This window comes from Miniopterus schreibersii (assembly GCF_964146895.1).
Source record: "Miniopterus schreibersii genome assembly, chromosome: 4".
Taxonomy (NCBI): Eukaryota; Metazoa; Chordata; class Mammalia; order Chiroptera; family Miniopteridae; genus Miniopterus; species Miniopterus schreibersii.
In genome coordinates this window covers 76,416,978-76,440,476 of record NC_138105.1, presented here as the reverse complement: position 1 = coordinate 76,440,476, position 23,499 = coordinate 76,416,978, and the positions used below count along the sequence as shown (strand labels likewise).

The window sequence follows — 23,499 nt, the reverse complement described above, 5'->3', positions numbered from 1 at the left end:
CAGTGGCCCTCTTCCTCATGGAGGCTCAGCTGGTCCCCCACCCCGGTCCCGCCTGCCCTTTGGGCCTCTGCTTTTCCCAGCAGCCCCACTGCCCTCCGCCTCCAGCCCCTCTCACTGGCCCAGACAGCACAGAGGCACTCCCCCAGTGCTAGAAGGGACCTCAGTGTATATTGTATACTACTTCTTTCTTTCATCTTATAGAGTACGTTTTTTCGATTCTTAACTTTGAAATGATTGTAGATTTACAATCGAGTCACGAAGATAGTACAGGCAGTTCCCAGTTACCCTTCAGCCGGCTTCCTCTCACGCTAACATGGTACCTAACCATGGCACAGTGATCAAAACTAAGAAATTGGTTTCCACACAACACTATTAACTGAGCATTAGACTTTATTGGGAGTCACCAGTTCTCCATTAATATCCATTCTGTTTCAGGATCCACTTGTGCCTGTATCTGACAAATGACCTAGAGGGTAGATATGGCTCCCTCAAGGTCACAGCAGGCTAGTGGCAGAGCCCAGGTTGAAACCAGACATCCTCCCTATACCTGGGGCTATTGCCCTCCTTACCCTTCCCAGTTTGACAAGAGACAGGGTTTGTTGCTCTGTGACCAACTCTGGTGTCACAGACACCCTTGCCCCACCCTGCCTGCCCATCCCATCCCTGTTTCTGAGGTTGCCCTCACTGCCTTTCTGCACACGTGCTCACACGCATATGTAGGTCCACATGCCTTGGCACGGCTGGCTCAGGTTTCACACACGTGGGCACTGTACTGTGTGGACACTCTTGTCTGCCCTGCTGTACAGCCACCCCCACCTGCCAGTGATCTTCCCTCTCTGGAAAGGAGGGCATAGAGCAAACTTGAAGGAGGCCTTTCTTTGTTTCTGGTTCTGAAGGTTTCTATCTCAGCCCCCCCATTCCTCAGCTTTTCCCATTCTGTCTCAGGGCCTCTTCTGCCTCAGTCTGGGGTGTGCACTCTTCCTCCTAAAGCCTTGAGAAAGTCTGCTTTCTGTTGTCTCAGTTCTCAGGAAGGGCTGGAACACTCCCCCTGGGCCTTGCCCGTGCCACCCTTCACAGTTTACAAGTGGCTGTCACGTTGCCTCATGTGCTCCTCACCGCAGGGGTGATTAGGTCCACTTCAGAGGAGCAGAGCGCTTTCCCCAGTGATAATGGGGGAGTGGAGCCGCGGTTTGTTGCAGTCTTTGCTCTTCCAGGCAGCCAGGCTGTCCGGTGTTTATCTTAGGCTGCCTCTGAGGCTCTCCCAGCCCTGCCCAGACATGACCTCATTCTCTCTCAAATCATCCCCGGGAGGCAGAAAAGAGTCTGGGACCAACGCTGTCCCCACTTCACAGATGGGAAAGCTGGGGGATGCACACACACACACACACACACACACACACACACACACAGAAACTATGTTGACAAGTTGCTCTGTAGTTCTGGGGTTCTGACTCTCCGCCCAGTGAGTTCAGCTGTTTGGGAGGCAAGAGGTGTGGGGCTGGGGCAGCAGCGTTCACTAAGTGCCTCAAAAGATTGTGGGCCCACTGAGAGTCCCCCACAGCCTAATGCAGGGCCCGCCTCCAGGGATCTCACAGTTCAGTGTGTGAGAAGGGCCTAAGGAGGCAGATCTTGTGTGGCTGGAATTCCCGAGAGTAAAGTCTAGCTCCATGGTGGCCCTGGAGGCACATTTCATGAAAGTGGGCCTTTGTGTCGTAGCAACAAGTGCTGTGGCCAGGAAGGCCCAGCCAGGGGTTGGGGGGAGTTGGTGATGCTGAACAGCCCATGGAGCTCCTCCCGTGACATCTCATCTTCCCAAGAACCCTGTGAAGGAAGAGCTGTTGTGAGCCAACTCTACAGATGAAGAAACTGAGTCTCACAACTTATCCAGGGACACAGAGCCAGCCTGACATCTGGCTCCAAGTCCAATGCTTTGTCTGCTCCACCAAGCGACTGTCCCCCCAAAAGGGAGGTGCACAAAGCCAGCAGAAGGGAAAGGGGAGACCTAACTCAGGACTCCAGATTTGGCTGGCTTCATAGTTTCACTCCAGCTGGCCCTGCCTTCCTGTCCTGAGAGGTGGTTAAAGGAAGCTCTGAGGAGGGAAGGTCAGGCTGGGAGAGAAGCGGGAGCTCGCCAAAATCCACACCCTGCTCTCAATGCAGCTGGCTGAGCCAGCTGGGTGTGGGGGCAACAGAGATGAAGGAGCTGGACCTGGCCCCTGCCCTGGCAGGGCTCTCAGGCTGCAGGGTAGAGGGCGCTGAAACAGCACGGGAAATGTGGTGGGCAGGGGGCTGGGACACTGATCCCACGACCTCCCTCTGCCCCCAATTCCCCCTTCTATTGCCAGCCACACCTTGACCATCCCAGTCCTGCTCCCTCCCTCCTCTGAGCACTGTCACACCTCCAGCCCCAATCACTTAGCATTTGGCTTATGACCCCGAGTTGACTTTTTATTTTATGTCTACGTCTACCTTCCCAACTAGATCAGAATCTCCTCTAAGGCAAGAGCGTATGTCCCCTGTTACTGTGACATTCAGTATTTTTGGTGAAAAAAGGTTATTTGGGAAGTGTTCGTTTTGGGCAATGCAGTGGTATGGTTATGACAAAAGCTGGACAACGCGTTACAGCGGCGGCCCCCGGCCCTCCGTGACGTTATTCGGCTTGTTGTGACGTCACCATCGCTGGCCACTGTGGCGCTCCGCAGCCTGCAGGCAGGATGACGTAACCGTCAGAGCCGGCGCCGACCTGTGCGCGCTGGAGAAACTAGCGAGACTGGCGGCTAGACGTACCGGGAGAAGGCGAGGAGAAACCGGGAGAGACGCCGAAGCCGCAGCCGGGCGCGCGCTGACCGCACTACCCGGAGGGGCGCCCGGCCCCCTTACGGAGTGGCCCCGCCCCTGCGGTGACCAGCGCGTGCCAGCCAATCCGGGCAGGTCGTGGGAACGCGCAGCCTATCAGCGGCCGGGATTCGGCCGGCGCTTCCGCGTTCGCGTGCACGCCCGGCGGGAGTCCGCGGGGGGAGGGGACGAAGGCCGAGGGGACGCGCCGCCGGCTCCCCCGCGTCGCTCCCCACCTGGCTCGGCGCGTCTGCGGGCCCAGGCTGCCGCCCCCCAGGAGACCCGATGGCCTCAGAAGGCCTGGAGGGGGAGCTGGCAGCGGTGCTGGGGGGTCAGGGGCTGTGCGTGCAGAGGTGTGACTCGGAGCCGGCCGGGGAGCTGCGGGCACCCGCGCGGCTGCGGCGGAACGTCTGCTACGTGGTGCTGGCCGTGTTCCTCAACGAGCAGGTGAGCGCCCGCCCGCGGCCGCCGGGCCCGCGGCGCGCCGCCCATCCCGTGGGGACCGAGGACCTGCGGGCGGCAGCCACCACTTGTTTGTGGGTGGCGCTTCCCAGTTTTGCAAAGCACTGTGACCCTGACTTCTGAGCCTTGTGCGCCCAACCCTGCGGTTGTCAGATGTACAGAGGAGAAAGCGCAGTGCAGGAGCCCGTTTGTCTCGTCCCGCTAGGCCTCCGTTCCTCGTGGGAGGGCTTAACGCCCTTCCCCAGAGTCTGGCTAGCAGTGCCCGCCACGGAAGAGTGGGCTCTCTTCCAGATCTGGTCAGTGCTGCGGAGACCTCCTCTGCGTCCCACGGCAGCAATGGCACAACTGCGCCTACACTCAGGCCTCGCCCCTGTGTGATGCTCTTTTTGGCGCTGATCTCAGTACGAGTTGCTATGACAAACAGCTAGAAGGGGCCAAGGCCATAGGCAGGAGCTGTATGGGGTGCGGGTGGGGGCATGTTTCAAAGCCTCAGACTCCAGCGTGAGGACAGGCCACAGCAGTTTGTAAACCAAGAGGGGAGGGGAGAGATACAGTGACAAATGCAGACAGCGCAGGACACACGGCAGCTCCCACTGTCTGGCCTGATCCCCAGCCCCTGAAGCTGCTCCCAGGAGTCTTAGCTCCTTTCTGCAATGGAAGCCTGAATGCAAAGGGGTAAAACGCAAAGAGGGACAGCTGCAGCTGGCAGCCACACAAGGGCCGTTCCCCAGGAGGGCTCAACAGTTTGAGGGTGTCCACTAGTAAGGGGTACTGGGTAACTGTTTTTAAGATATGATCCGGCCTCAGGACAAGGGAAGGCTGCTGGCTGTGCCTCTCCTTTGGAGTTCCCAGCCTGGCTGTGTTGAGATGAGGATTTTCTCTCCCTTCAGGATGAGGTGCTACTGATCCAGGAGGCCAAGAAAGAGTGCCGTGGGTCGTGGTACCTGCCCGCGGGGAGAATGGAGCCTGGGGAGACCATTGTGGAGGCGCTGCAGCGGGAGGTGAAGGAGGAGGCCGGGCTGCACTGTGAACCTCTGACATTGCTGTCTGTGGAGGAGCGGGGTCCCTCCTGGATCCGCTTTGTGTTCCTTGCTCACCCCACAGGTACAGCACACCTGGTGGCAGTGTGGGCAGGGGGCGGTTGACACCTTTCCCCCAGCTCATCCTCAGGTGAGAGCAGCCCCTATTCTGGCTGGTCCAAGCTTGGCATCTCCAGGTTCCAGCCTGAGTGTCAGGGTTAGATTGCCTCGGTGGCTGTTTAGTCTGCCAGGCCTAGCACTTCTCTCAACACAGACCCTTTCCCTCACCCCATCCCCTACATCTCCCCCAGGTGGAATTCTCAAGACTTCCAAGGAGGCAGATGCAGAGTCCCTGCAGGCTGGCTGGTACCCACGAACCTCCCTGCCCACTCCTCTGCGAGCCCATGACATTCTGCACCTGATTGAGCTGGCTGCCCAGTACCGCCATCAGGCCAGGCACCCTCTCATTCTGCCCCAAGAGCTTCCCTGCAGTCTGGTCTGTCAGCGGCTCGTAGCCACCTTTACCAGTGTCCAGACGGTGTGGGTGTTGGTGGGTGCAGTGGGGGTGCCTCACTTGCCCATCACTGCCTGTGGCTTTGCCCCCATGGAGCAGAAGTGTGGCATCAGGATGGCCGTCTTGCGGCTGCTACAGGAATGTCTGACTTTGCACCACTTGGCAGTGGAGACCAAAGGGTTGCTTGGACTACAGCACCTGGGCAAAGACCATACAGATGGCATCTGCCTGAATGTGCTGGTGACAATAGCTTTTCGGAACCCAGGTATCCAAAATGAGCCACCAGAGGTTCGGGGTGAGAACTACTTTTGGTGGAAGGTGGTGGAGGAAGACCTACAAAGCCAGCTCTTACAGAGGCTTCAGGAATCATCTGTTGTCCCAGTCAACAGATAGGAAGATTCCATCAGTGGACAAGGAGCTGCCATCTGTGCTCCCTCCACTGTGGTTTCGCCTCCCTCTTAGGGAGGCAGGAGGTTGGCAATCAGGGATCCCATTGTGTTGGGAGCAGGACAGTTCTGCTTCTCAGGGGGACTTTCATCTCTCTTCACCATGAAATAGGTCCCTACATTGCACCAGAAGGGACAGTGCCTTTAACCAAGCAAGGAGTCCAGAACTCAAGGACTCAGTTGCCCTGAGGCACAAATGAGGGCACTGCTCCCTAAGGGGTATGAGAACTTTCTGAACCTGAGACAGCATCTTCTCATTTTCTGTGCCAGATTCTCAGGCACTTAGAATATGGAGGGCATACTGGGGAGGTCACTTCAAGGGAACAGGTCCCTTGCTGAGTAAATACCCCCCCCCCTTACTTAGCCTTCCCACCTAAATGTCTGTGGGGAGGAAATGAGCAGGAAGGGGCAGACTGCCCTCAGAAGAGAAGCTCTTCCTCTTGTCCCACCGACAGCCACCCAGTCCTTCCCAGACAGCAAGCTGACACTGCAGGGGGCAGCCTGCTGGGTGCTGGGAGCTTGAGGCAGGCAGGCATCCTGCTGTCCACCGCGGCCTATCTTGGGTGCACTGAGAACCTCTTCATCTTGCCTGCCAGGGTAGGATGTGACCACTTGCCCTCCAAGTTTTGAGCAGTGAGAATGCCAGGGAAACTTCAGGCAGGCGTGGAGTCAAGAGCTGCCCCTGCCTGGGTTTCCTTCTTGTGCTGATCCCTCCCCGGTCACTCTGCCGGGCCCCTGGCTCTTGCCTCTGCCTTTTTATAACTCCAGCCCAAACCAAACCAAAATCTTTTCCTCATTTCCCCTTAGTCCAGCTGAATCATGGTAGGAATTGTTTAAAAAACTTTACTAAAATTTAAAGGAAAACCAAAAGAAATGAACAAAGAAAATATATTGTGTGCGCCTCACTACATCTGAAATCCAGATCTCTGACTCTGAGCCAGGAAACACTTGATTGGGCTTCCCTTCTGAAGTAACCAGAGTCTGGCACTGGAGTGAATGACCAGGGCCACCTCAGAGGCCCTCCCCCGCTGCGGCCCTGCCTCTTGGCTGCCATCTTGTCCTCCTTTCTGGCCTCTGGGGTTGTGGTAGGAATCCTCCTGTCCATCTGAGGACAAGTATCTTCCAAATGATGGAACCAAACCCTTTCACCTCAGTGTCTGAGGAACCCACCAGTCCATATCCACGTCAAATGGCAATGATCTTTGCTCCCATTCTTTAGCCTCTGGTAGTTTTCAACCTTGGGTGCCCATTAGAATCACCGGAAGAGCTTTAAAAACAACTCTGGGCCACCCCCAGAGATACTGATTTATTTCACAGAGGGGTGGGGCTGGGGCACTGGTATTTTAAAAAACCACCTAAGTAATTCTAACATGCACTGAGGGGAGAACCACTGACCAGCCCTCTCGAGTCTTCAGCTTGCCCTGCCCTGGTGCACTCTTGGTGACTTCCTCAGAGGATCCACATATGTACATTTAGGAATGAGATTTTTAAACTAGCAGGCCCACTGTTCACCCCAAAAGCAGTCCTACAACTCACAACCTAAGCACCTAAATTGAGGCTGCACACACACGCTGCAGATGGCCCACTCCCTCAGGGTGTCTCCAAGGCTAGCCAGCCCTCAGTTGTGGGCAAGCTGAGCAGAAATAGTGTTGCCTGGCCAAGAGCGGCTGTTGCTGGCAGGCACTGAGGAACGTCAGATTTGCGCTGCCAGAGCCTGTCTGTTTACTGCCACCCCCCCCTCTGCTCCAGTGCTGAAAAAGGAACTTAATTTGTCTTACTTGGGGAGGAAGATGGGCCCAAATTAGCAGTGGAGCCCTGAGCAGAAGGACGCGAAGGGTGGAGAACAGGGCGCCTGTGTCCGTGCAACCACACCATTTATTGCCATGGTGTCTGGGGGAGACACCATGTGAATACCAGAGTGCATCGACGAGGGGAGTGTTTCGACTCCTGGATGCGTGATCATTTTCAAAATCAAAGAGTCCAGACCCAGTTTGCCCACTGAGCTTTCTCCCATTCCCACATCAACACCCACGTGCGCGCACACACGCACGCACACGCCCGGTGTCCTTCAGCACAGCAGGTCAGTCCTCCCCAGCTTGGAGGAATGTAGGAGAGGTAGAGGTCACTGAGTTTCCTCCTCTTTCATGTCACCTCTTGGCAACCTGTGGCTGGCTTCTTGAAGAGGCATGGGCAGGAAAAGGAAGCAAAAGGGGCTCTGGCCTGCTCCTCCTTGCCCAGGAGCAAAGCCAGTAACTGCAGTCCTGCTGTGAGGTAATGCCTGGCGCCGCCTGTGTGTTCCTGCAGGTCGAGACAGATTCGGGCCGGGTGGGGTGGCAGCCCCAGCCTCAGAGGGCATGCAGGGAGAAGAATACCAGGACTGCTGCCTGTACCCCAGCCCCTCCCTGCCAGGCCTTGGGGGCCGGCAGTCAAGTGGGCATCCTGGCCTCCTCTCTACCCTGAGCTCCTTTGCTTCCCTGGAAGAGCTTTCCATTGAGAACACTGCGGGCTGGGCCTGGCCTCCCCTGGTCTCGCGCCCCTCTGTCCAGGTGTTATGGACCTGCTGAGACGGGTTCAGAAGGCGCCAGAGAGAAACCAGCTGGAGCTGGAGCCTGGCACCCAGCCCCCGGTTCCCCAGGCCCTCTCCCGCCCTGGTGGAGTTGCATCAAGGTTCTCATTAGCAGCTGCCCCCGCCTGGGCGCGGAGCATGCTTTGGCCATTTGCCATGAGGCGGTTGGGGATTTTGCAACAGTCTCCAGGAGAGCCAGGCAAGAAAAGCGGGCTACCCCTGCCTTCCACTGCCCCTTCCACAGGGTTAAGTCAAGAAGGCAGGAGAAAAAAAGAAAAGTCAAGTCTTAGCAGAATCTATGGTACCTAGTGTTACAGAGACAGGGCTCCCATGCCCTCATCTTTCTGACCTACAGTCCTGACCAGCCCTTGGAGCCATCAGCTCACTTCCCCTTGTGCCCACCAGGACTGAGTCACAGGTCTTAGCCCTGGCCACAAATGGCCCATAGAGGCAGGTGACAGGCCCAGAACCCTGGAGGGTCTGGGTTCCAATGTTCACCTGGCCATCACCCAGCTCCCCAGAGAAGGCCCTGAGGACACATGCTGCCCAGGAGGCCACCTCTTTTGCTCCTTGGCTTCTGATATACCTTGGAGTCCCACTTCCTGAAGCCCAGCCCTGTGTAGCCAACAAGGCAAGGTCTCTTTGAGGTAACCTGGGAGCTGAGGTAACCTGGGAGGCCTCCACAGAGGCAGAGGTCCCTGGATACACAGGAGACGGAGCCAGGCCCCTGCCCCAGGAGAAGAGTGGCAGTGGCTGAGCCAGGCGGGAGGGAGGCAGCTCCTGGGCAGAGGTGAGGACAGGAGCCTCCCCTCCCGTCATGCTTCTGGCTCAGACATGCCCTCCTGGGGATGGGGAGAGGTGCAGGTGAGGACCCTGTGGGGGGAACTTGACAAAAGCAATGGCAGCCAGCTCCTTGCAGAATTCCTCCAGTACTACCACTCCCTGGAGGAGGGTCTGGTGGTCCAGCCTGAGGGGGAAAGCTCAGAGTCATGGCTGAGAGGCAGCGGGTGTGCCCCCAGTGCATAACCCAGTGGCAGACACCTCTGAGTGAGGATAGAGCTCAACAACAGGCTCTCTGCACCAAGGCCTGGCACCTCCCCACCCTGAAGCACTCTGCCCTCCCACCTAAGGCTCTTCCCCAGGCATGAACTTCTCTCGGTTACTTACTGCTCCCCAGGAGTATGACCCATCAGCTGCTTGCGCACCAGGAGCAGTTTGCCTGGGAACTGGGGTACCCTCTGAATTCTCTGCATCAAGTCCCCGATTACCTGGAGCAGGAATAAGAGAGGACTGAGGTGGGGACCAGGGACACTCAAGCGAGGTCCCATGGCTCTGCTGCACCATGGGGGGGGTGGTACCTGTGCTTTCCCCTGGCACTGGCGAGGGTCCATACGTCTGCAGGCACCAAGTCCCTGTCCTGTTCCCCTCCCTTCCCACCCACCACTGACGTACTCCCAGGCATCCTTACCCGGACAAGCACAGAGAACAGGCTCCTGCAGCCAGGGGCCAGGTTGATGTAGGGGTCCAGGAGGTACTCATGAATAAGGGGGTGGGGGAAGAGAGCGAGCCGGGACAGGACTGAGGTCACCTGCAGGTTCAGGCTGTATGGCTGTAGGGAACATGGTGGACAAATCAAGGGTTGTCAGGGGGTGGTGAGCATTTTTGCACTCCCCCAGAAAGGTGTCTGGCCAGTGTGAATGTGTGCGGGGGTGGGAGACTCACATGATGTGTGTGTGTCATGGATCCCTGGGGCTGAGGGCCAGAACATGTTAGGGCGTGTGGGGCAGAGTCGAGACGGGGCTTCCCGCCTGGGGAAAGGTGGGGGAGTGGGGGGTGTGGAGCTGAAGAACCAAAGACAATTCAACCCCGTGGTCAGGCCCTGCTCTCCCAAAGGACTCCAGAGGCACCCTCCTGGGGTGCTCCCATGAGCCCCTGCCCTCTGGTTGGGGCCCAGTCCTCTTGGCTACCTGTTCCAAAATCCGGGACATGCGGTCAAACAGCATTCGGAGGAAGTGCCCCTCAAAGAAAGGCCGCTCAGGCTCCTGGGGGGTCAGAGGTGTGAGAGCCAGGGGCCAGCCCCAGGGGGCGACTCGGGAGCTGCACTCCTGGAACTGGAACAGGAGGGTGAGTTGAGAGGAGGCCCATGGCCAGGAGACCCAGCACATAGAGGGGCCACACAACACAGGAAAGTGGGCTCAGGGCTCTTGGCTAGAGATGGGAGTGCCTTGGGCAGAGCTCACAGAAGGAGAAGGCAGAATTATTAACCCCACAGCTTTGAGGGTCGAGAAGTGGGTGTGGCAGGGGCCTCAACACTCACCAGTCCGTAAGCATCGTGGACATAAGTGTCATATCCAGTATCCTCCAGGAAGGCTGAAGTCTTGGCTTCCTCAGGAACCAGGCAGAGGAAGCTGAGAGACAGGACCCTTGGTACGGAGGAGCCCCACTGGTGCCCAGCTTGCCCTGCTCATCTCTTCCTGGAGGGGACATCCCTCCCCTCCTGGGCTGCGCCCCATCAGGAGTATGGCCAAAGACAGAGCAAACTCAAGTGGTTTAGACTTCCTGACCTGCCCCCTACCTGTTGACGATCTCAGTCACCACTGTTTTGCCATCTGAGTTGGTGGCAGGGACTGGAGGGGGCCTGGCAGAGGGCTGAAAGCCAGCATCAAGGGGGCCGTCTGTGAAGTAGGGGTCTTCCTCTAAGTCTCTGTGGCCAATAAACCAATGAAAGAAAGATTGTAGGGATGCTGAGGGCCAGGGTGGGGCCTGGGCCTTCCAAGGCACTGGGTTTCACTTACAGATTGTCTTCATAGCTCTCGGGCTCCTGGGGACCCCAGGCCACATAAGGGCGACCCTCGAGGTGGCACAGGATCAGGCTTTGGATGATCTGTTCATGGGGCTTCTGCAGCAGCTCCTCAAACAGCCGCAGCGTGGCAATGCTGATCTGGGGCAAGAAGGGGTCAGTGGGATGCCTCTTCCTGCCCCAACTTCAGAATGTATCCGGGAGTTTGCTCACCCAGCTAAGAAAAGTGTGCCCAAAAGGGGGTCCCTCCTCCCCGGCAGGTTTTGGGGGAAGTGGCCCTCTGAATTGGTGTCTTGGGAATCAGAAGTCTGGCTGGTCCTGGTTCCATTATTAATTTGATGTGCAATAACAAGCAAGAAAATTGGCTTTTCTGTGCCTTAGTTTCTATGTCTGAGAAATGGAATACTGGACTCGCCCACCTCACAGAGTGGCTGGGAGCCTCAAACAGATCCAACGAATATAAACGCAGTGTGCAAAATATAAAGTGCCATCACAAGTATGTGATCACAGAAAACTACTGTGTGACAAGAGCAGCCTGGCTACCAGTCACTGCATCACTTTCTTTTTGGCGGAGAGGGGTTCAATGTCTCAAAGGCAGAACCATCTGTAATGCTAATGAAAATGGGAGACTTCAGGAAATCCCCTTCGCAAGTGGAGATGAGGGCCTTCCCACCTCACCTCATCAGAAAGGTGGTCGCAGTGCCTGATGAGGTGAGTGTACAGAGCACAGGGGCTGTCCTCGGGGGCTGCAGGCCGTTGCTCTGCACCCAGGAGGAAGGCCACAGCCTCTCGAAGCAGCGCAGGGGAGCGGAGCTGACGCAGCAGAGCTGTCAGCAGAGCAGTAGAGGTCAGGACGCTCTGCTCAGACCTATTGGACAGAACACTGAGCCAGGCAGGAAAGGGGAGGCCAGAGGGACAGGGAGTGGACCAGTGGGAGGGTAGCAGAACCCTTTCCTGGTTTCTGTACATCTCCACCTAGTGTCTCTCTGCTCACTCCCTTCCCTCCTGAGGTCATGGAGTCGCAGGACATAGACCTTTGCTAGCCCACAGTGACGCTGAGCCACGGGTGTGTTGAGGGGCAGGCCTGCTCAAATTGAACCTATGGAACCCACAGACTCACGTAACTCTGGCTAATGGGGTCCCTGGCTGTAGGGACAGGAAGGGTCAGGTGGGGTGAGTGGTTTGATCCACACCATGGCCACATCTGAGGGGCCTGGACATAGACTTACACGTGTAGCAGCTGCGGTTGCAGAATCTCCACAAATAACTTCGCAGCCACAGCCTTTGCCAAGGCATCCGCAACCACCTGGGCACCAAAGAGCATGTCTTAAACACGTTTACCTCCACTGACAGTTTTCCACCGAAAATAACTGTCTTTGTACAGCATCCAATACAACAGGCAGAGGGTCCTTGCTAACCCGGGGCTCTGCCTAGCTCAACAGACCCACTCAGTCCTCCAGGTGGGGATGGAGAAGACAGCAGTGGGACTCACCATGTGTGCCTCCATGACGAGGTGGTCGCAGTAATCAAACCAGCCCAGAAAGGCAGCCAAGGCCTCCTTGCCTGGGAAGTTACCCTCATCAGATGGGGCACTGGGTAACCTGTGGGAGAGCGGGGGAGGAAGTGAGGCCTGCCTTGGCTGTTCCAGAATGAAGCTGGGGCCTTTCTCCCCCTGCCCTGGAACTTCCGTTCCAGGGGCACAGGCTGGGGTGGTCAGCTCTACAGGGAGCTCTTTGGGCAGAAGCAAAAGTGATGCTTCCCTGGAGAGTGAGAAGGCCCTTAGGATGGGCTGTAACCTTGTGAAGAAGGTGGCCATCAGGGGTACCCATTCCTCCTGGAAAACAAGAGGAACCGGCTACCAGGGGACAGGCAGGGCTTCCGGCCACTGAAGATGCAGCCCCACCTTCCCTGGCCAAGCACCTACCTCCAGCTGATGCCCTCTAAAGCAGCAATGTCTGCAGGGTCCAGAAAGGTGGGCAAGGACTGGTATAGCTGGCAAAGGTGCTTGACAATCGCAGGGCAACAGGGGCTGCTCTGCACCAGGTAGGTGGCGGCTGTCTGGGGAGCCACGCTAACAAGGAGCAGCAGATTCTCCTGGGCCTTCAGGGCCACACGACCTTTCTAGGGGATAGGGATACTACTTCAGGACATGCACCTGCATCCCCAAGTCCCCTCCCAGCAATTCATCCTGTCCCGGCACATGCCGTCTTGCCATCTAGCACCTTGCTCTTGCACAAGCCAATCAGGGAGGTGATCAGGTTGCTCTCCCCAATCCCTGCATCGGGCTCCTGGGTCTCAACAGACAGCTGGGTGGTCAAGGCCCAGGCCTCATAGGGATCCCTGTTGGGAGCCTTGCTGTGGGGGTGGTCCTTGTCCTCGATACTGGCCGTCTCTGTAGGCAGGGCTGTGGGTTCTTTGGATGCTTTCTTCCTGGTGACAGTCTTTTTACCCTGCAAAGGAGGCTCGATGAGGCCAGGTCATGGTGGAGACCATTCCCCATGCTTCCCCTTGGGAACACATGACGTGCTGACTGTTAGGGCCTCAGCACGGAGCTGGAGGGGAAGCTGCCTGAGCGCCTCTGTGGGACTGGGGTCTGGGCCCTTCCGCTTCTGTTCACTACAGAGGTACTCACTTCCAGGATGTAGGTGAGCAGGGCTGGGTCCTGCTGGATCTTGGAGCAGAGGACAGTGGTGAACTGCACCTCCTCCTTTTCTGTGAGGGATCCAGGAACCCCACCAAGCCGGAGAAGTTTCTGGAAGAGGAGTAGGATAGAAATAGAGGGGAATGGGTGGCACGGAAGAAAGGGGGCTGCACCCCCGGACACCCCTGGGTGTCTCGGCCCTCACCTGCACAGGCCTGTGGACGTTGAGGTAATGCAGGAGAGGGTGCTGAACCTGGGCCAGCACCTTGCTGAAGAACTGGAGGACCTGCTGCCGCATGCCCGGGGGGTACTGAAGGTTGGGGAGCAGAGGGCCTGTCAGGAGAGGAGGCTGTGCCCCTCGACCCAGAACATTGCCCCCTGTGCAATTCCTCTTCCTCACTGCTCGGAGGGAGGGCACCTTCTTTGCAAGCCGCCTTCCCTCACTGTTGAAACTGGCCTCTGTGCTGCTGGTCCCCCTTCCCACTCCATTTTTCTCCATCACCTTGTCATCACTGAACACGCATGTGGGCTCCTTTGTCTTAATCACTGCTGTGTCCCCAGCGCCTAGGACACAGCCTGACACATGGCTGGTCCTCAGCACATCTTTGCTGAGTGAACGCTGACTGAATAAATGGGAGCCGTTCCTCAGCCTCGATGACAGCAAGAACAGGACACCAAAGCAATAAGCAAGGGGAGGTGGTCGCTGTGCTCCGTGAGCCGGCCCCAGTGCCCCCCATCAGCCCCACCCTCAGTGTTGGGACTGAGGGGAGCACAGGTGTAACAGCCTGGCACCCAGGGGCCCAGGCTTGGATGGAAGGCTCGAGAGGCAGTGGGGTCCCGCGCACCTCGGCCTTGCCCAGCGTGCACAGGGTCTCCAGGATCTTGTGCTGCAGCAGGTACTCGAGGCAGGGCCCGGCCTCGCCTGCTGCCTGTTGCCGCTCCTCGTACACCAGGATGTCCAGCATCTGCTTCAGCCGCCAGGGAATATCTGTCTTCTTGGCAGGGGTGTTTTCATCTAATTGAGAATCAGGAAAAAAGATGAGTGGGGAGAAGATGAGCACTCTGGCTCCATGAGGTGAAGCCCAAGGGGCCTGGGGGGTGGGGGTGGCTGAGGGCAACCTGGAGAGGCCCTCAAAATAAAGGCCAGAGGAAATGAAGTTCACAGTTCATGCCTCCATATTTAAAAACACAAAAGGCCTTCTAGAACAAGGCCCAGGATTCAACTCTGAGAAGGGAGAGCATCAATTTTGTCTCCAAACTCTGGGGCTGAGAGAAGGATCTTTGCCAGGGCTGCAAACAGCTCTGGGTCTGAGTGAGAAGCTGTGGGCTCAGGGGTCTCTGTCATATAATTCAGAAGCTGTCTTCTAGTAGCTTGCCAAAAGATAATCTCCTGGGGCTTGCTTATTTCTCTTTTATACTCACAGAAGGCAATATTCTATTTTTTAAAAAGCAGAAAAAAGAAATCCTTGCATGACCATGGGTTCAGACTTAAACCCGCTGCACCATGCAGAGGTCCTGATGGAGAGGGTCAGTGCAGCTGTCTTAGTCAGAGCTGCAGAGGGTAGAATGTTTTTTAAAAGAAAGTTTTGGTACTTTGGAAGTGGCCTTGGAGCACCCCCTAGCTTTCCTTGAAAGCACAGGCTCTTGAGAAAGGCAGCTGCCTCACCCACACCCGCACCTCTGGTACAGGGACTGTTCTGGAAATTGATGGATTGGGCCCAGGCGAAGCCCCAGATGGACCCAAGTCAGTTCTGGATCTCTTACTACTCTCCTGGTGAGTTGGGGCTCTCCGTCTAAAGGTACAAAGTGAGCCTAAAAGGTACAAACTTGCAGTTATAAAATCAGTCCTGGGGTGTGTAATGTACAGAGTGGTGACTATAGTTAACAATACTGTAAGTTGCTGAGATTGTGAAAGTTCTTATCACAAGAAAAAAAAAATGTAACTGTACGGTGATGGATATTTTTTTCTTTTTTTCAAAAATATATCTTTATTGATTTCAGAGGGAGAGAGAGAGAGAGAAACATCAATGATGAGAGAGTCATTGATCAAGCCCGAAACCCGGGCATGTGCCCTGACCGGGAATCGAACCCCGATTGCCTGGATCTTAGGTCGACGCTCAACCGCTGAGCCACGCCAGGCCGGGTGGGTGATGGATATTAACTAGACTTATTGTGATCATTTCACAATCTATCCATATATCAAATTAGTATGTTGTACAACTGAAACTAATATAATGTTATATGTCAATTACATTTCAATGAAAAAGAAAGAGAGATTATCAGTCTAAAGTTCTTATTCTCAACTGGGGGCAGTTTTGCTGCTCCCCCATCCCCAGGGGACATTTGGTAATGTCCAGAGAGACATTTATGGTTGTCGCATGAGAAGGGGGGTACTGGCCTCTGATGGGTAGAGGCCAGAGTTGTGGCTAAATATACTACAGTGCACTCCCACACCCCACAACAAAGAGTCCAAATGTCCACAGTGCAAGCCTGAGGAACCTGGTGTACCAGAGGGTTCAGAGGGTCCCTCAGAGTGTCCAAGGCTACTTTCTAATTTCTTGGGCTAGCTCAGGCTGGAAATAAAGCCTTTAGGAAAGGTGTAGGCTGGAATCAAATCCCAGTCTGAACTCCAGGAAGTGAAAGCCAGTGATGCAGGACAGAGTTACCTGGCAATCGGTGTGCATCCATCAACACCAGCAACACTAACCACAAAGCAACCAATGAGATTCTACCTCCCAGTGAGCGAGCCTGATGGGCCCAGTTGCCCCAAGGCTTTGGTTCTCTGGCGTGTGAGCATGGGAAGGACCAGGTAGTGATACGCCTTGGTTTTTCTTCTCCTCTTACCCCTCCAAGTTGGCTCAGGGAAAAGAGGAATTTGTTCAATTTCTTTTTTTTTTTAATCAGTAAACCCTGGACACAGGCACTTAAAGACAAGGCCTGGATGCTCTACTCAGCTAGAAGCTGGGGGCAAGTGGAGCTCAACCTCTCTGCCTTGCAGTTAGGCCAGCGGGACCCCCAACCTCCTTGTCTCCACTCCCACCTCACACAGCTCCTCTCTCAAAAGGTCAGAGTGAGGCCAGCCCTCACTTTGAACTCCTAGGCAGCAGATGTCACCTTCCCCGGGATACCTGCATGTCTGAGCTGCATGGTGACTCTGCCCATACTTTCCTCCCAGTTCCCTAAAGGGGAGACCAGGCCTCACCTGTGCTTTCGATGTAGTAGTTCGTGATGCCCTTCCAGTGCTCCACGAACGCCTCCAGAAGGTCAATGGTGGGCTCCCACTGCAGAGAGAGCAGAGCATAACCTGTGTGATCACCGGCTCCACCACCACCAACACTCACAGGAACAGACATTCCACTGTCTATTAAGTGTTGGGTCAGTGCTAGGGTTTGGAAGGAGGTGGACTTGGAGAGAGGCACTGTGATCCTGGGTTCTCAAAAGGAATGGTAACGTTTTCTCCAGGACACATATGAACTGTTGCCAACAATCTCCTAGCACCACTCCCCAGACCTCCTTCCCTGCTGGAAATGCTGTACTCCTGCCGCATGTCAGGATTCCACAGTCCCTGTCTCAGAGGAGCTAAGAATGTTGGTGGGGGAAACAGACACAGAAACACATCTTTTCAGTACAACATGGTTATGCTACAACAGAGGTACACAGGAAAACAGGAACGCACCCCCAAAACAAAAGCGAAATGACAAGGATGGAACACATGAGAAAGACAAAGTTTTCAGGTCCCTCTGAATCTGAGAGTCTGCAAAATGCTGTATTCAAGGCCACAACAGGCTCAGTTCAGCCAGATGGGTAATATTAGCATTATATGGGTAATATTAGCATCATATTAGCATCACTTATAATGTGCATGCAACTTTTGTCCAAGGCCGCAGGTTGTATAGCCCTAACTCTTCCTTAGCTAGCTCTGCTCCCATCCATGCCTCCTCCAGCTCCTTCTATTGGCCATGGGGGATTCTGACTCTGCTACAAGCAAGCCCTAAACCTCCCCCTTTCCAGCGCTCTCTCCATCTCCATGGCCTGGCTGGAACTGTAATAACACACACTTTCCCTGAAAACTTCCCCAAAAGGGCATTTCTTCCCTTTCCTTGCAGAGTAAAGGTTTGCAGGAGAAAAAGACATAATCAGGTAGTCCCTCTCCAAACAAAGGTGCTCATTTCTATTCTGGATCTTTGCTCAGGCGAATCCTCTGCCCAGGAGGCCCTGTACCCTCTACACTCATCCAGATCCTAAAAGTCCTCAGTCAGGTCCTGCTGAGGTCCAGCTCCACAAAGCCCTCTCTGGGTTCCTGGATGCATCACCCTCTAATCTCATGCTTTACTGTACCACAGAACTACATATCTCCTCCTTTAATCTATTCAGGAAGTATCTTCTGAGTGCCTGTAACATACACGACACCATGCTAGATGTCACAGGCAATACAAGGATGTCTAAAATCCAGTGCTACAAAGGAGACGAGAATATGAAATCACACTGACTAACTTAACTACAGGAAGCAGTGTGAGATGAAAACACAGGAGAGGTGGAGAGTGACCTCTGGGAAAAGAGGAGTCACTTCCAACAGGCTGGAACAGAGAAAGCTGAGTTCACACAGGAACTAAAACTTGAAGAACTGGGTCAGACTTCAGCAATCAAGAGATGAAGGAAAGTGTGTCTGGGGCAAGGATGGATTAATGAGGTTACAGAGCCTTGAATGCCAAGCAAGAAGTCTGGATATATATACATTTGCAGGCAATGGGGAGCAGGGCAGTGGCATCTTCCAAGCAGTGCTTTAGGAAGAGTCACCTGGCAGTTGTGTGTTGGAAACAAAGGCAAGAAGAATGCTTTGAAGACCACTATGGACAGGGGGAGGAAGCAGTAACACTGAAGCTGAGGCCTTGACACACTCCCCCTGCCTTGGCTGCCCAATCTTGTCTTCTTTCAAAATTAGTTATGGAGAGCATAGCCCTCACCAGAATGACATCTCCTGCAGTCATTCCAAACACACCGTGTATGATCACATCTTATCACGTTCTATGTGATACTATTATTGTTGGGTTAGCATCCTGGGGGTCAGGGTTCTGTGTTTCAGAATCTGTCTGCCCCTAAAGGGGCACACATATAGTGACTAGTCATTAATATTTACTAAATAGCTCAGCAAGCTCCTTAAGACACTGTTCCCTAGTTCCTTGTCTCTTGGAATGCCTTCTGACCCTTGACCAGCACTACAATTATTTCACAAGTCTGTGATGGGGGCTCAGTGAACCTCAAAATTCATTTATAGTCTCTGAAAAACTGGCTCTGGCTTAAACAAACAAAATAAATAATAATAATAATGCAGTAAGAAAAATAGAAATAGGAGAATGCAGGTTAGCCAAAACAGACCATTAGAGAGAAAAAAGTGGGAGGATACTCTTTACCTGAGACTATTGTTAGCTGCTCTTACTCTAGACCAAAGAAACTGTACCAAATTTCTTTTTCAGGATAATGATTGCTATTCTCTTCTGTCAGAAGAGGGCAGGAAAGAGCAGCATGCTTCTTCCTTAACAAGGAGTCAAGCAACTTGCTGGGGTCTTAACCTGATGACCCAGGCCCGGGGAAGACCTATGTGCAAGATGTGGGGGTGCAGAGGAAAAGAGGGGTTCCCATCTCTCCCAATGACCACGAAGGGCCAAACTTCTAGGGTATGGCCTGTAGGCTGTACACTGAGGGGCCTAAGAAAATCACCTGCCTAAAAGTATCTCCCTTGACCACCGATATTTCCTCCAGCCTCACACACTGAAATTCAGACACTGGAGGCATTAGAAATTCACTTCTTAGGGCTAAGGTCCTGTCCGTCTGCCCCCTTTGCATGCAGCTGTCCTTGAGAGGTATGAAGTAGTTTGTCAGATCACTTTCCAAGATGACAGCTGTCTTAGTTGGGGACAGGGAGGAGGGGAAGGACAGATGATATGGAACCCCTCCCCAGGTGGGATGGCCTGAGGCCCCTGGACATTGGGGGAGGGCAAAGCTGGGGGCAGGTGGGCAGACGAGGAAGGAGCAGAAGCTTGTCACTTTCTTCACAAGTTTGCTTAAGGCTGAGGCTGTTTTCATTCATAAGCAGCTCTGATTTGAGGATGGGGGGGGAGGAGTGTTGGGGAGGAAGGGAGTGGAACCCAAGGTTGTTTCTCCAGAGAAAATCTGATACACTACGCTGATCAACTAGGAGAGGGTTTATGCTGATGCAAAAGAATTGTTAACTTTACCGACAGATTCTTGGCCAGGGTTACTTTTCGTACAGGGCCTCTGCCTTCCCTATCTAAACTACACTTTTACTGAATGAAGTGACCCTAGTGGGCCGCCTCTGACGAGCCTTCACCCCCAACAGAAAGTGGCAAAAACACAAACTGTGGGAATGGAAGAAATCAGTACAGTCTTCCCCACAGGGCTGCTGCCGCAGGCCCCGCCGGCTGGCCTCCCCGACTGCAGGCGCCGGCAGGTGTGCGACACACGCTGCAAACCTGCGAAAGGCTGCTTCCAGGTGCAGCGCGCCCCGCCCGCCCCCGCCGGGACCTGGGCGGCGAGGGCCGCGGTCCCCAAGCGGAGCGTGAGGCCGCTGGGCCCGCGACAGGTCTGGGGCGGCAGCTGTTCCTCGGCGCTGGGGCGCAGGAGGGAGGAGTGTGCGGGAGGAGGGCGAGCAGAGGCTGGAGGAGGGGACTCGGGATTTGGAGGAAGAAACGACAGGGCGACATGGAGCACGGGGGAGCTGGGAACTGGGAGAGGCTGCGAGCAGGAAAAATAAACAGGAAGCACTTCGGGGAGAAGAGTCGGGGAATGGAGCAGCCGCGGAGCGCGGCGCGGCCGGGAAAGGAGCGAGTGGCCGCAGGCAGCGCTGCGCGGGGGGCGCGGAGGCCCGGCGAGGCGCCGCGGCCGGTGGGGGCCCTCCCGGGGCGGCCCGCGCCCGCCGCCCTCGGCCCTCCGCCCGCCGCCCGCCGCCGGCTCCGCCCCGGCCGCCCCGCGCCCGGCCTACCGCGCCCACGGCCTCCTGCAGCAGCGCCCCGAGCCGGCTCAGCATGATGGCGGCCGGCGCGCTCCGCTCCCGGCTCCGGCTCCGGCTCCGGCTCCGGCTCCGGCTCCGGCTCCCCGGCGGCGGCGGCGGAGCTCCGGGCGCAGGGGCGGCCCCGCGGCGCGGCGAGGGAGGCGGGGCCCGGCCCGCTCCGCCCCGCCGGGCTGGGGGCGCTCCCCCGCGGGTCCCCGGGGCCCCCGCCCGGCCAGCTGCGGCGGGGAAGTTACGGACCCCGGGGCGCGGAGGGGCGCGGGGGCGCCGCGGGACGCCTTAGGGGAGCCAGGTGGCGGCGAGAGAACGACCCTCCCCTTCGAGAAGGGCGAGTGGGTCCGGGGCGATTGTTTCCATGAGGAAGGAGAAGTTTGTGGGGCTCTAGACGCCCCGCCGCCCCCCCCCCCGCCCCCCACAGCAGCCACGGCCGCGTGCGTCCTAAGCGAGGTGGGCTGACCGCTTAGTACAAGAAAGTAAAATAGCTCACTAGTGAGGTTTTACGGGCCTCCCATGTTGAGGTGGTAATATGTTAGCGGTACTGGGCTAATATTAAAACTAGTTTCACTTGTTGCTTGTTACTTTAAGTGGGTACAGCGCTGGGCCAGAGGGCCGGCCTGAAGAAACAGGTGGCCCCATTTGGCCCCATTTGGCCCTTTTAGCTGCACCACGGGAAGAAACAGGTGGGTTTCCCGAGGGGACGACACACGCGGGAAAATCAGGCCTCAGAATTACACAGGCGGAACCCTCATCAAGGGCAGGGGTCCTGGAATGTCCAAAGCTAGGGTCTTAGGGATGTGCCTTCTAGCTGCCCACTCCGCCAGTTTAAAGCCCACCCCTCTACCGTCTCCACTCCTCCAGGGATGGAGATTCTTTCCAAGGACAGGATTTGATGTCTGTTCAACATGTATTTCTGCTGACCACTTCCATCCTGTGATGAAAGGGTAAGGCCTTCAGAGTCCCACTGGGACAGGGATGGGGAGGGGTGTGTGGAGGGGTAGCTCTTGTCACAGAACCTAGAGCTTTGGGGTCTCAGGGCTTCACTGCTGTTGGGTCCCATTCCCCAGGAGGGCTGAGACCCAGGGGACAGGGACCTGCCCAGAGCTGGCTGTGCACTGTGGAGTGCAGCCTGCGGTCCAGACTGAGACATGGGGAGGGCTGGGGTTGGCTGAGTCTAGGCTGAGCTAGTATTTGGAGCTCAGTTCTCCCACAGCTGTGTGGAGGGAAATGATATTTTCTAACAGTTCATCTGCAAACGGGTCCCTGGTAAGGAGCCCTATGGGAAACAAGGAGGCTTTTAGGCCAAAATGTGTACAAAGGGAAGAAACAAGCCTTTTTTGCGTATCCAGAAGCAACCTGGAGAGCTGGAGACCTCAGGCCAGTCAGCACTGTTCTTTTCCAGGCCCATTTCCTCTTGGGTAAAGGAAGCAGCTGGATAGATTAAATTTGTTTCCCCCCCTCAACATGTTTCAAGGAACTCTAGGGCATAGTGGAAGTGTGTCAGGAATCCATAGCCTTTTATTTGGCTTAACTTTTTAGAATTTATTTGAAAAGCTCTGATAAAAGTCAGTGGACACCCTTATATGTGTTATATGCCGAAAGTGTTAGAGTCACTGATGTATTTAAATTCTGCCGTCAGGTTAGCTCATTTGGGAGATCTTTGAATAAAGCCTCTCCTGCTCAAATGAAGGTAGAAGACAGGGTAAACCGTTTTAATGAGCAAGTCACTAAGCCCCAGAGTCCAGGAGAGGGAACACAGATGCTGCTGCTCAACAGGAAGAATACGAACGGATTGGCATGCATTTTTAAACCCCACAATCCTGTAACTACTTACCTATGTGAATCAGAATTTTCTCGATACTATGCAACCAATTACAATAATAAATTAGATCCTTCACTTGACAGAAGGGCAACTGTCATATATAACCCCTAACCCAAATGTCTTATGTTCTTCAAAGCTTTTTATTATTGATTTTCATAATAATTGACTATAAAATTCAACCTATAACTGCACTCCAAATTGTAGTAGTAAGATCTAATTTTTTTAAAAAAGGGTTGCTACTAAAAAGGTTTGGAAACTACTGGACTAAATAACTACCGACGTTTTGCATGTTTGTGTGTGTGAGTGTGCACACATGTGTGCGTATACATGTGTATTTTGGGAGGAGGCACTGAGAGACTCTCCCTATGCTTTTGTTTTAGGGACAGAGCTGCACGAGTTGCTCTGAATCTCAGGAACTTAAAATCCTTTAGGACATACTGTCCAGTTAGCCCCACCACAGCATTTTCCAGTGAACTGTGATTAAATACTGCCTCAGCTTGCTTTGTTGCTCAACAGTCTGGGAGCTGGGTGCACATGGTGGGTGCTGGCCTCCCCCCCACTCTGTCCCTCTGCTGGAACAGGTAAGCCCTCCACATGTTCCCTAATGCCTCATAGAGGTACGTGTGTGGAGACCATTCCTCTCAATGCGCTTCCTAGTCGGCCCTCTCCGCTGCGCCCTGAGAAACAGCTGTCTATACTGGGAACGTCCTGGGTCAGCAATCAAAAAACTCAGATGTTTGTCTCCATTCTCTACGCATTAGTTGCATGTAGCTTCAGGCTTCAGATAAAATGTCTGTTTCACAATATTCTCAACTAAATGGATTAAAACCATTTGTGCTGTTGCCCTCACAGCTCTGTTGAGAGGATAACACAATGTTGTAGATGTAACAACTCCGGCAACTTAAGATCATCGTTCACATCTGAGTGATTATCCACTTTGCTTTCATTTCAGCCCAAGGGGCTAGAAACTCGCCCTGGGGTGGGAGACTGGATTCAGGTTCCAGCTCCAGTCCTAGGTTCACACTTGGAACCTCCAACTCACCTGATCCTCTGGCCAAACGCACACCTCTTCACGCTCCCGCACTGGGGCTGTTCCAGCCAGGTGAGGCCGGCCCCTCAACCCACGGGTTTCCACATCAAAGTCCTCCCTCTGATCTTCCAATCAAATCTTCACTCCTCCACCCACTTTGACACCCAGTTCCCTGTCTGTTTCCCCCGGGAATGTCTTGCCAACTCAACCAAGACCAAATGACTGTACCCTTCTCCCTCGGCCTCCACTTGACCCTTGCTCCTGCTAGAGTTCATCCATCATGTCTCCATTCCTTAGTGTCCTTTGCCTGATCCTTGATAGTCAACTCACCGCCTACTCA

At 55.0% G+C, this 23,499-nt stretch overlaps 2 protein-coding genes and 1 long non-coding RNA gene across 5 annotated transcripts; 2 read left to right on the top strand and 1 right to left on the bottom strand.

Moving 5' to 3' along the window:
• Nucleotides 1-3,016: 3,016 nt before the first annotated feature.
• Nucleotides 3,017-6,165, top strand: NUDT18 (nudix hydrolase 18). The gene is made up of 3 exons (XM_081134565.1): nt 3,017-3,282; nt 4,188-4,401; nt 4,628-6,165. The coding sequence occupies exons 1-3, from the start codon at nt 3,121-3,123 to the stop codon at nt 5,221-5,223; spliced, it is 972 nt and encodes a 323-aa protein (XP_080990691.1). The 5' UTR covers nt 3,017-3,120; the 3' UTR covers nt 5,224-6,165.
• A 968-nt stretch (nt 6,166-7,133) lies between these two features.
• On the bottom strand, nt 7,134-20,431 carry FHIP2B (FHF complex subunit HOOK interacting protein 2B). Of its 3 annotated transcripts, XM_081134561.1 has the most exons (17): nt 20,284-20,431; nt 16,486-16,564; nt 14,129-14,298; nt 13,489-13,593; nt 13,275-13,394; nt 12,865-13,092; nt 12,567-12,763; nt 12,135-12,243; nt 11,872-11,948; nt 11,321-11,510; nt 10,638-10,783; nt 10,418-10,546; nt 10,160-10,250; nt 9,810-9,953; nt 9,311-9,451; nt 9,010-9,110; nt 7,134-8,809 (listed from the first exon to the last, which is right to left on the bottom strand). In XM_081134561.1, the coding sequence occupies exons 1-17, from the start codon at nt 20,326-20,328 to the stop codon at nt 8,671-8,673; spliced, it is 2,211 nt and encodes a 736-aa protein (XP_080990687.1). In that variant the 5' UTR covers nt 20,329-20,431; the 3' UTR covers nt 7,134-8,670. The 3 variants fall into 3 exon arrangements, with proteins under 3 accessions (XP_080990687.1, XP_080990688.1, XP_080990689.1); XM_081134562.1 differs by lacking the exon at nt 13,489-13,593; XM_081134563.1 differs by lacking the exons at nt 7,134-8,809; nt 9,010-9,110 and adding an exon at nt 9,565-9,650 and having other exon boundaries at nt 9,361-9,451.
• A 73-nt stretch (nt 20,432-20,504) lies between these two features.
• LOC308555863 lies at nt 20,505-23,004 on the top strand. The gene is made up of 4 exons (XR_013998636.1): nt 20,505-20,757; nt 20,896-20,994; nt 21,169-21,251; nt 22,510-23,004. It is a non-coding gene; the product is annotated as an uncharacterized lncRNA (long non-coding RNA).
• The last annotated feature ends 495 nt before the right edge of the window (nt 23,005-23,499 follow it).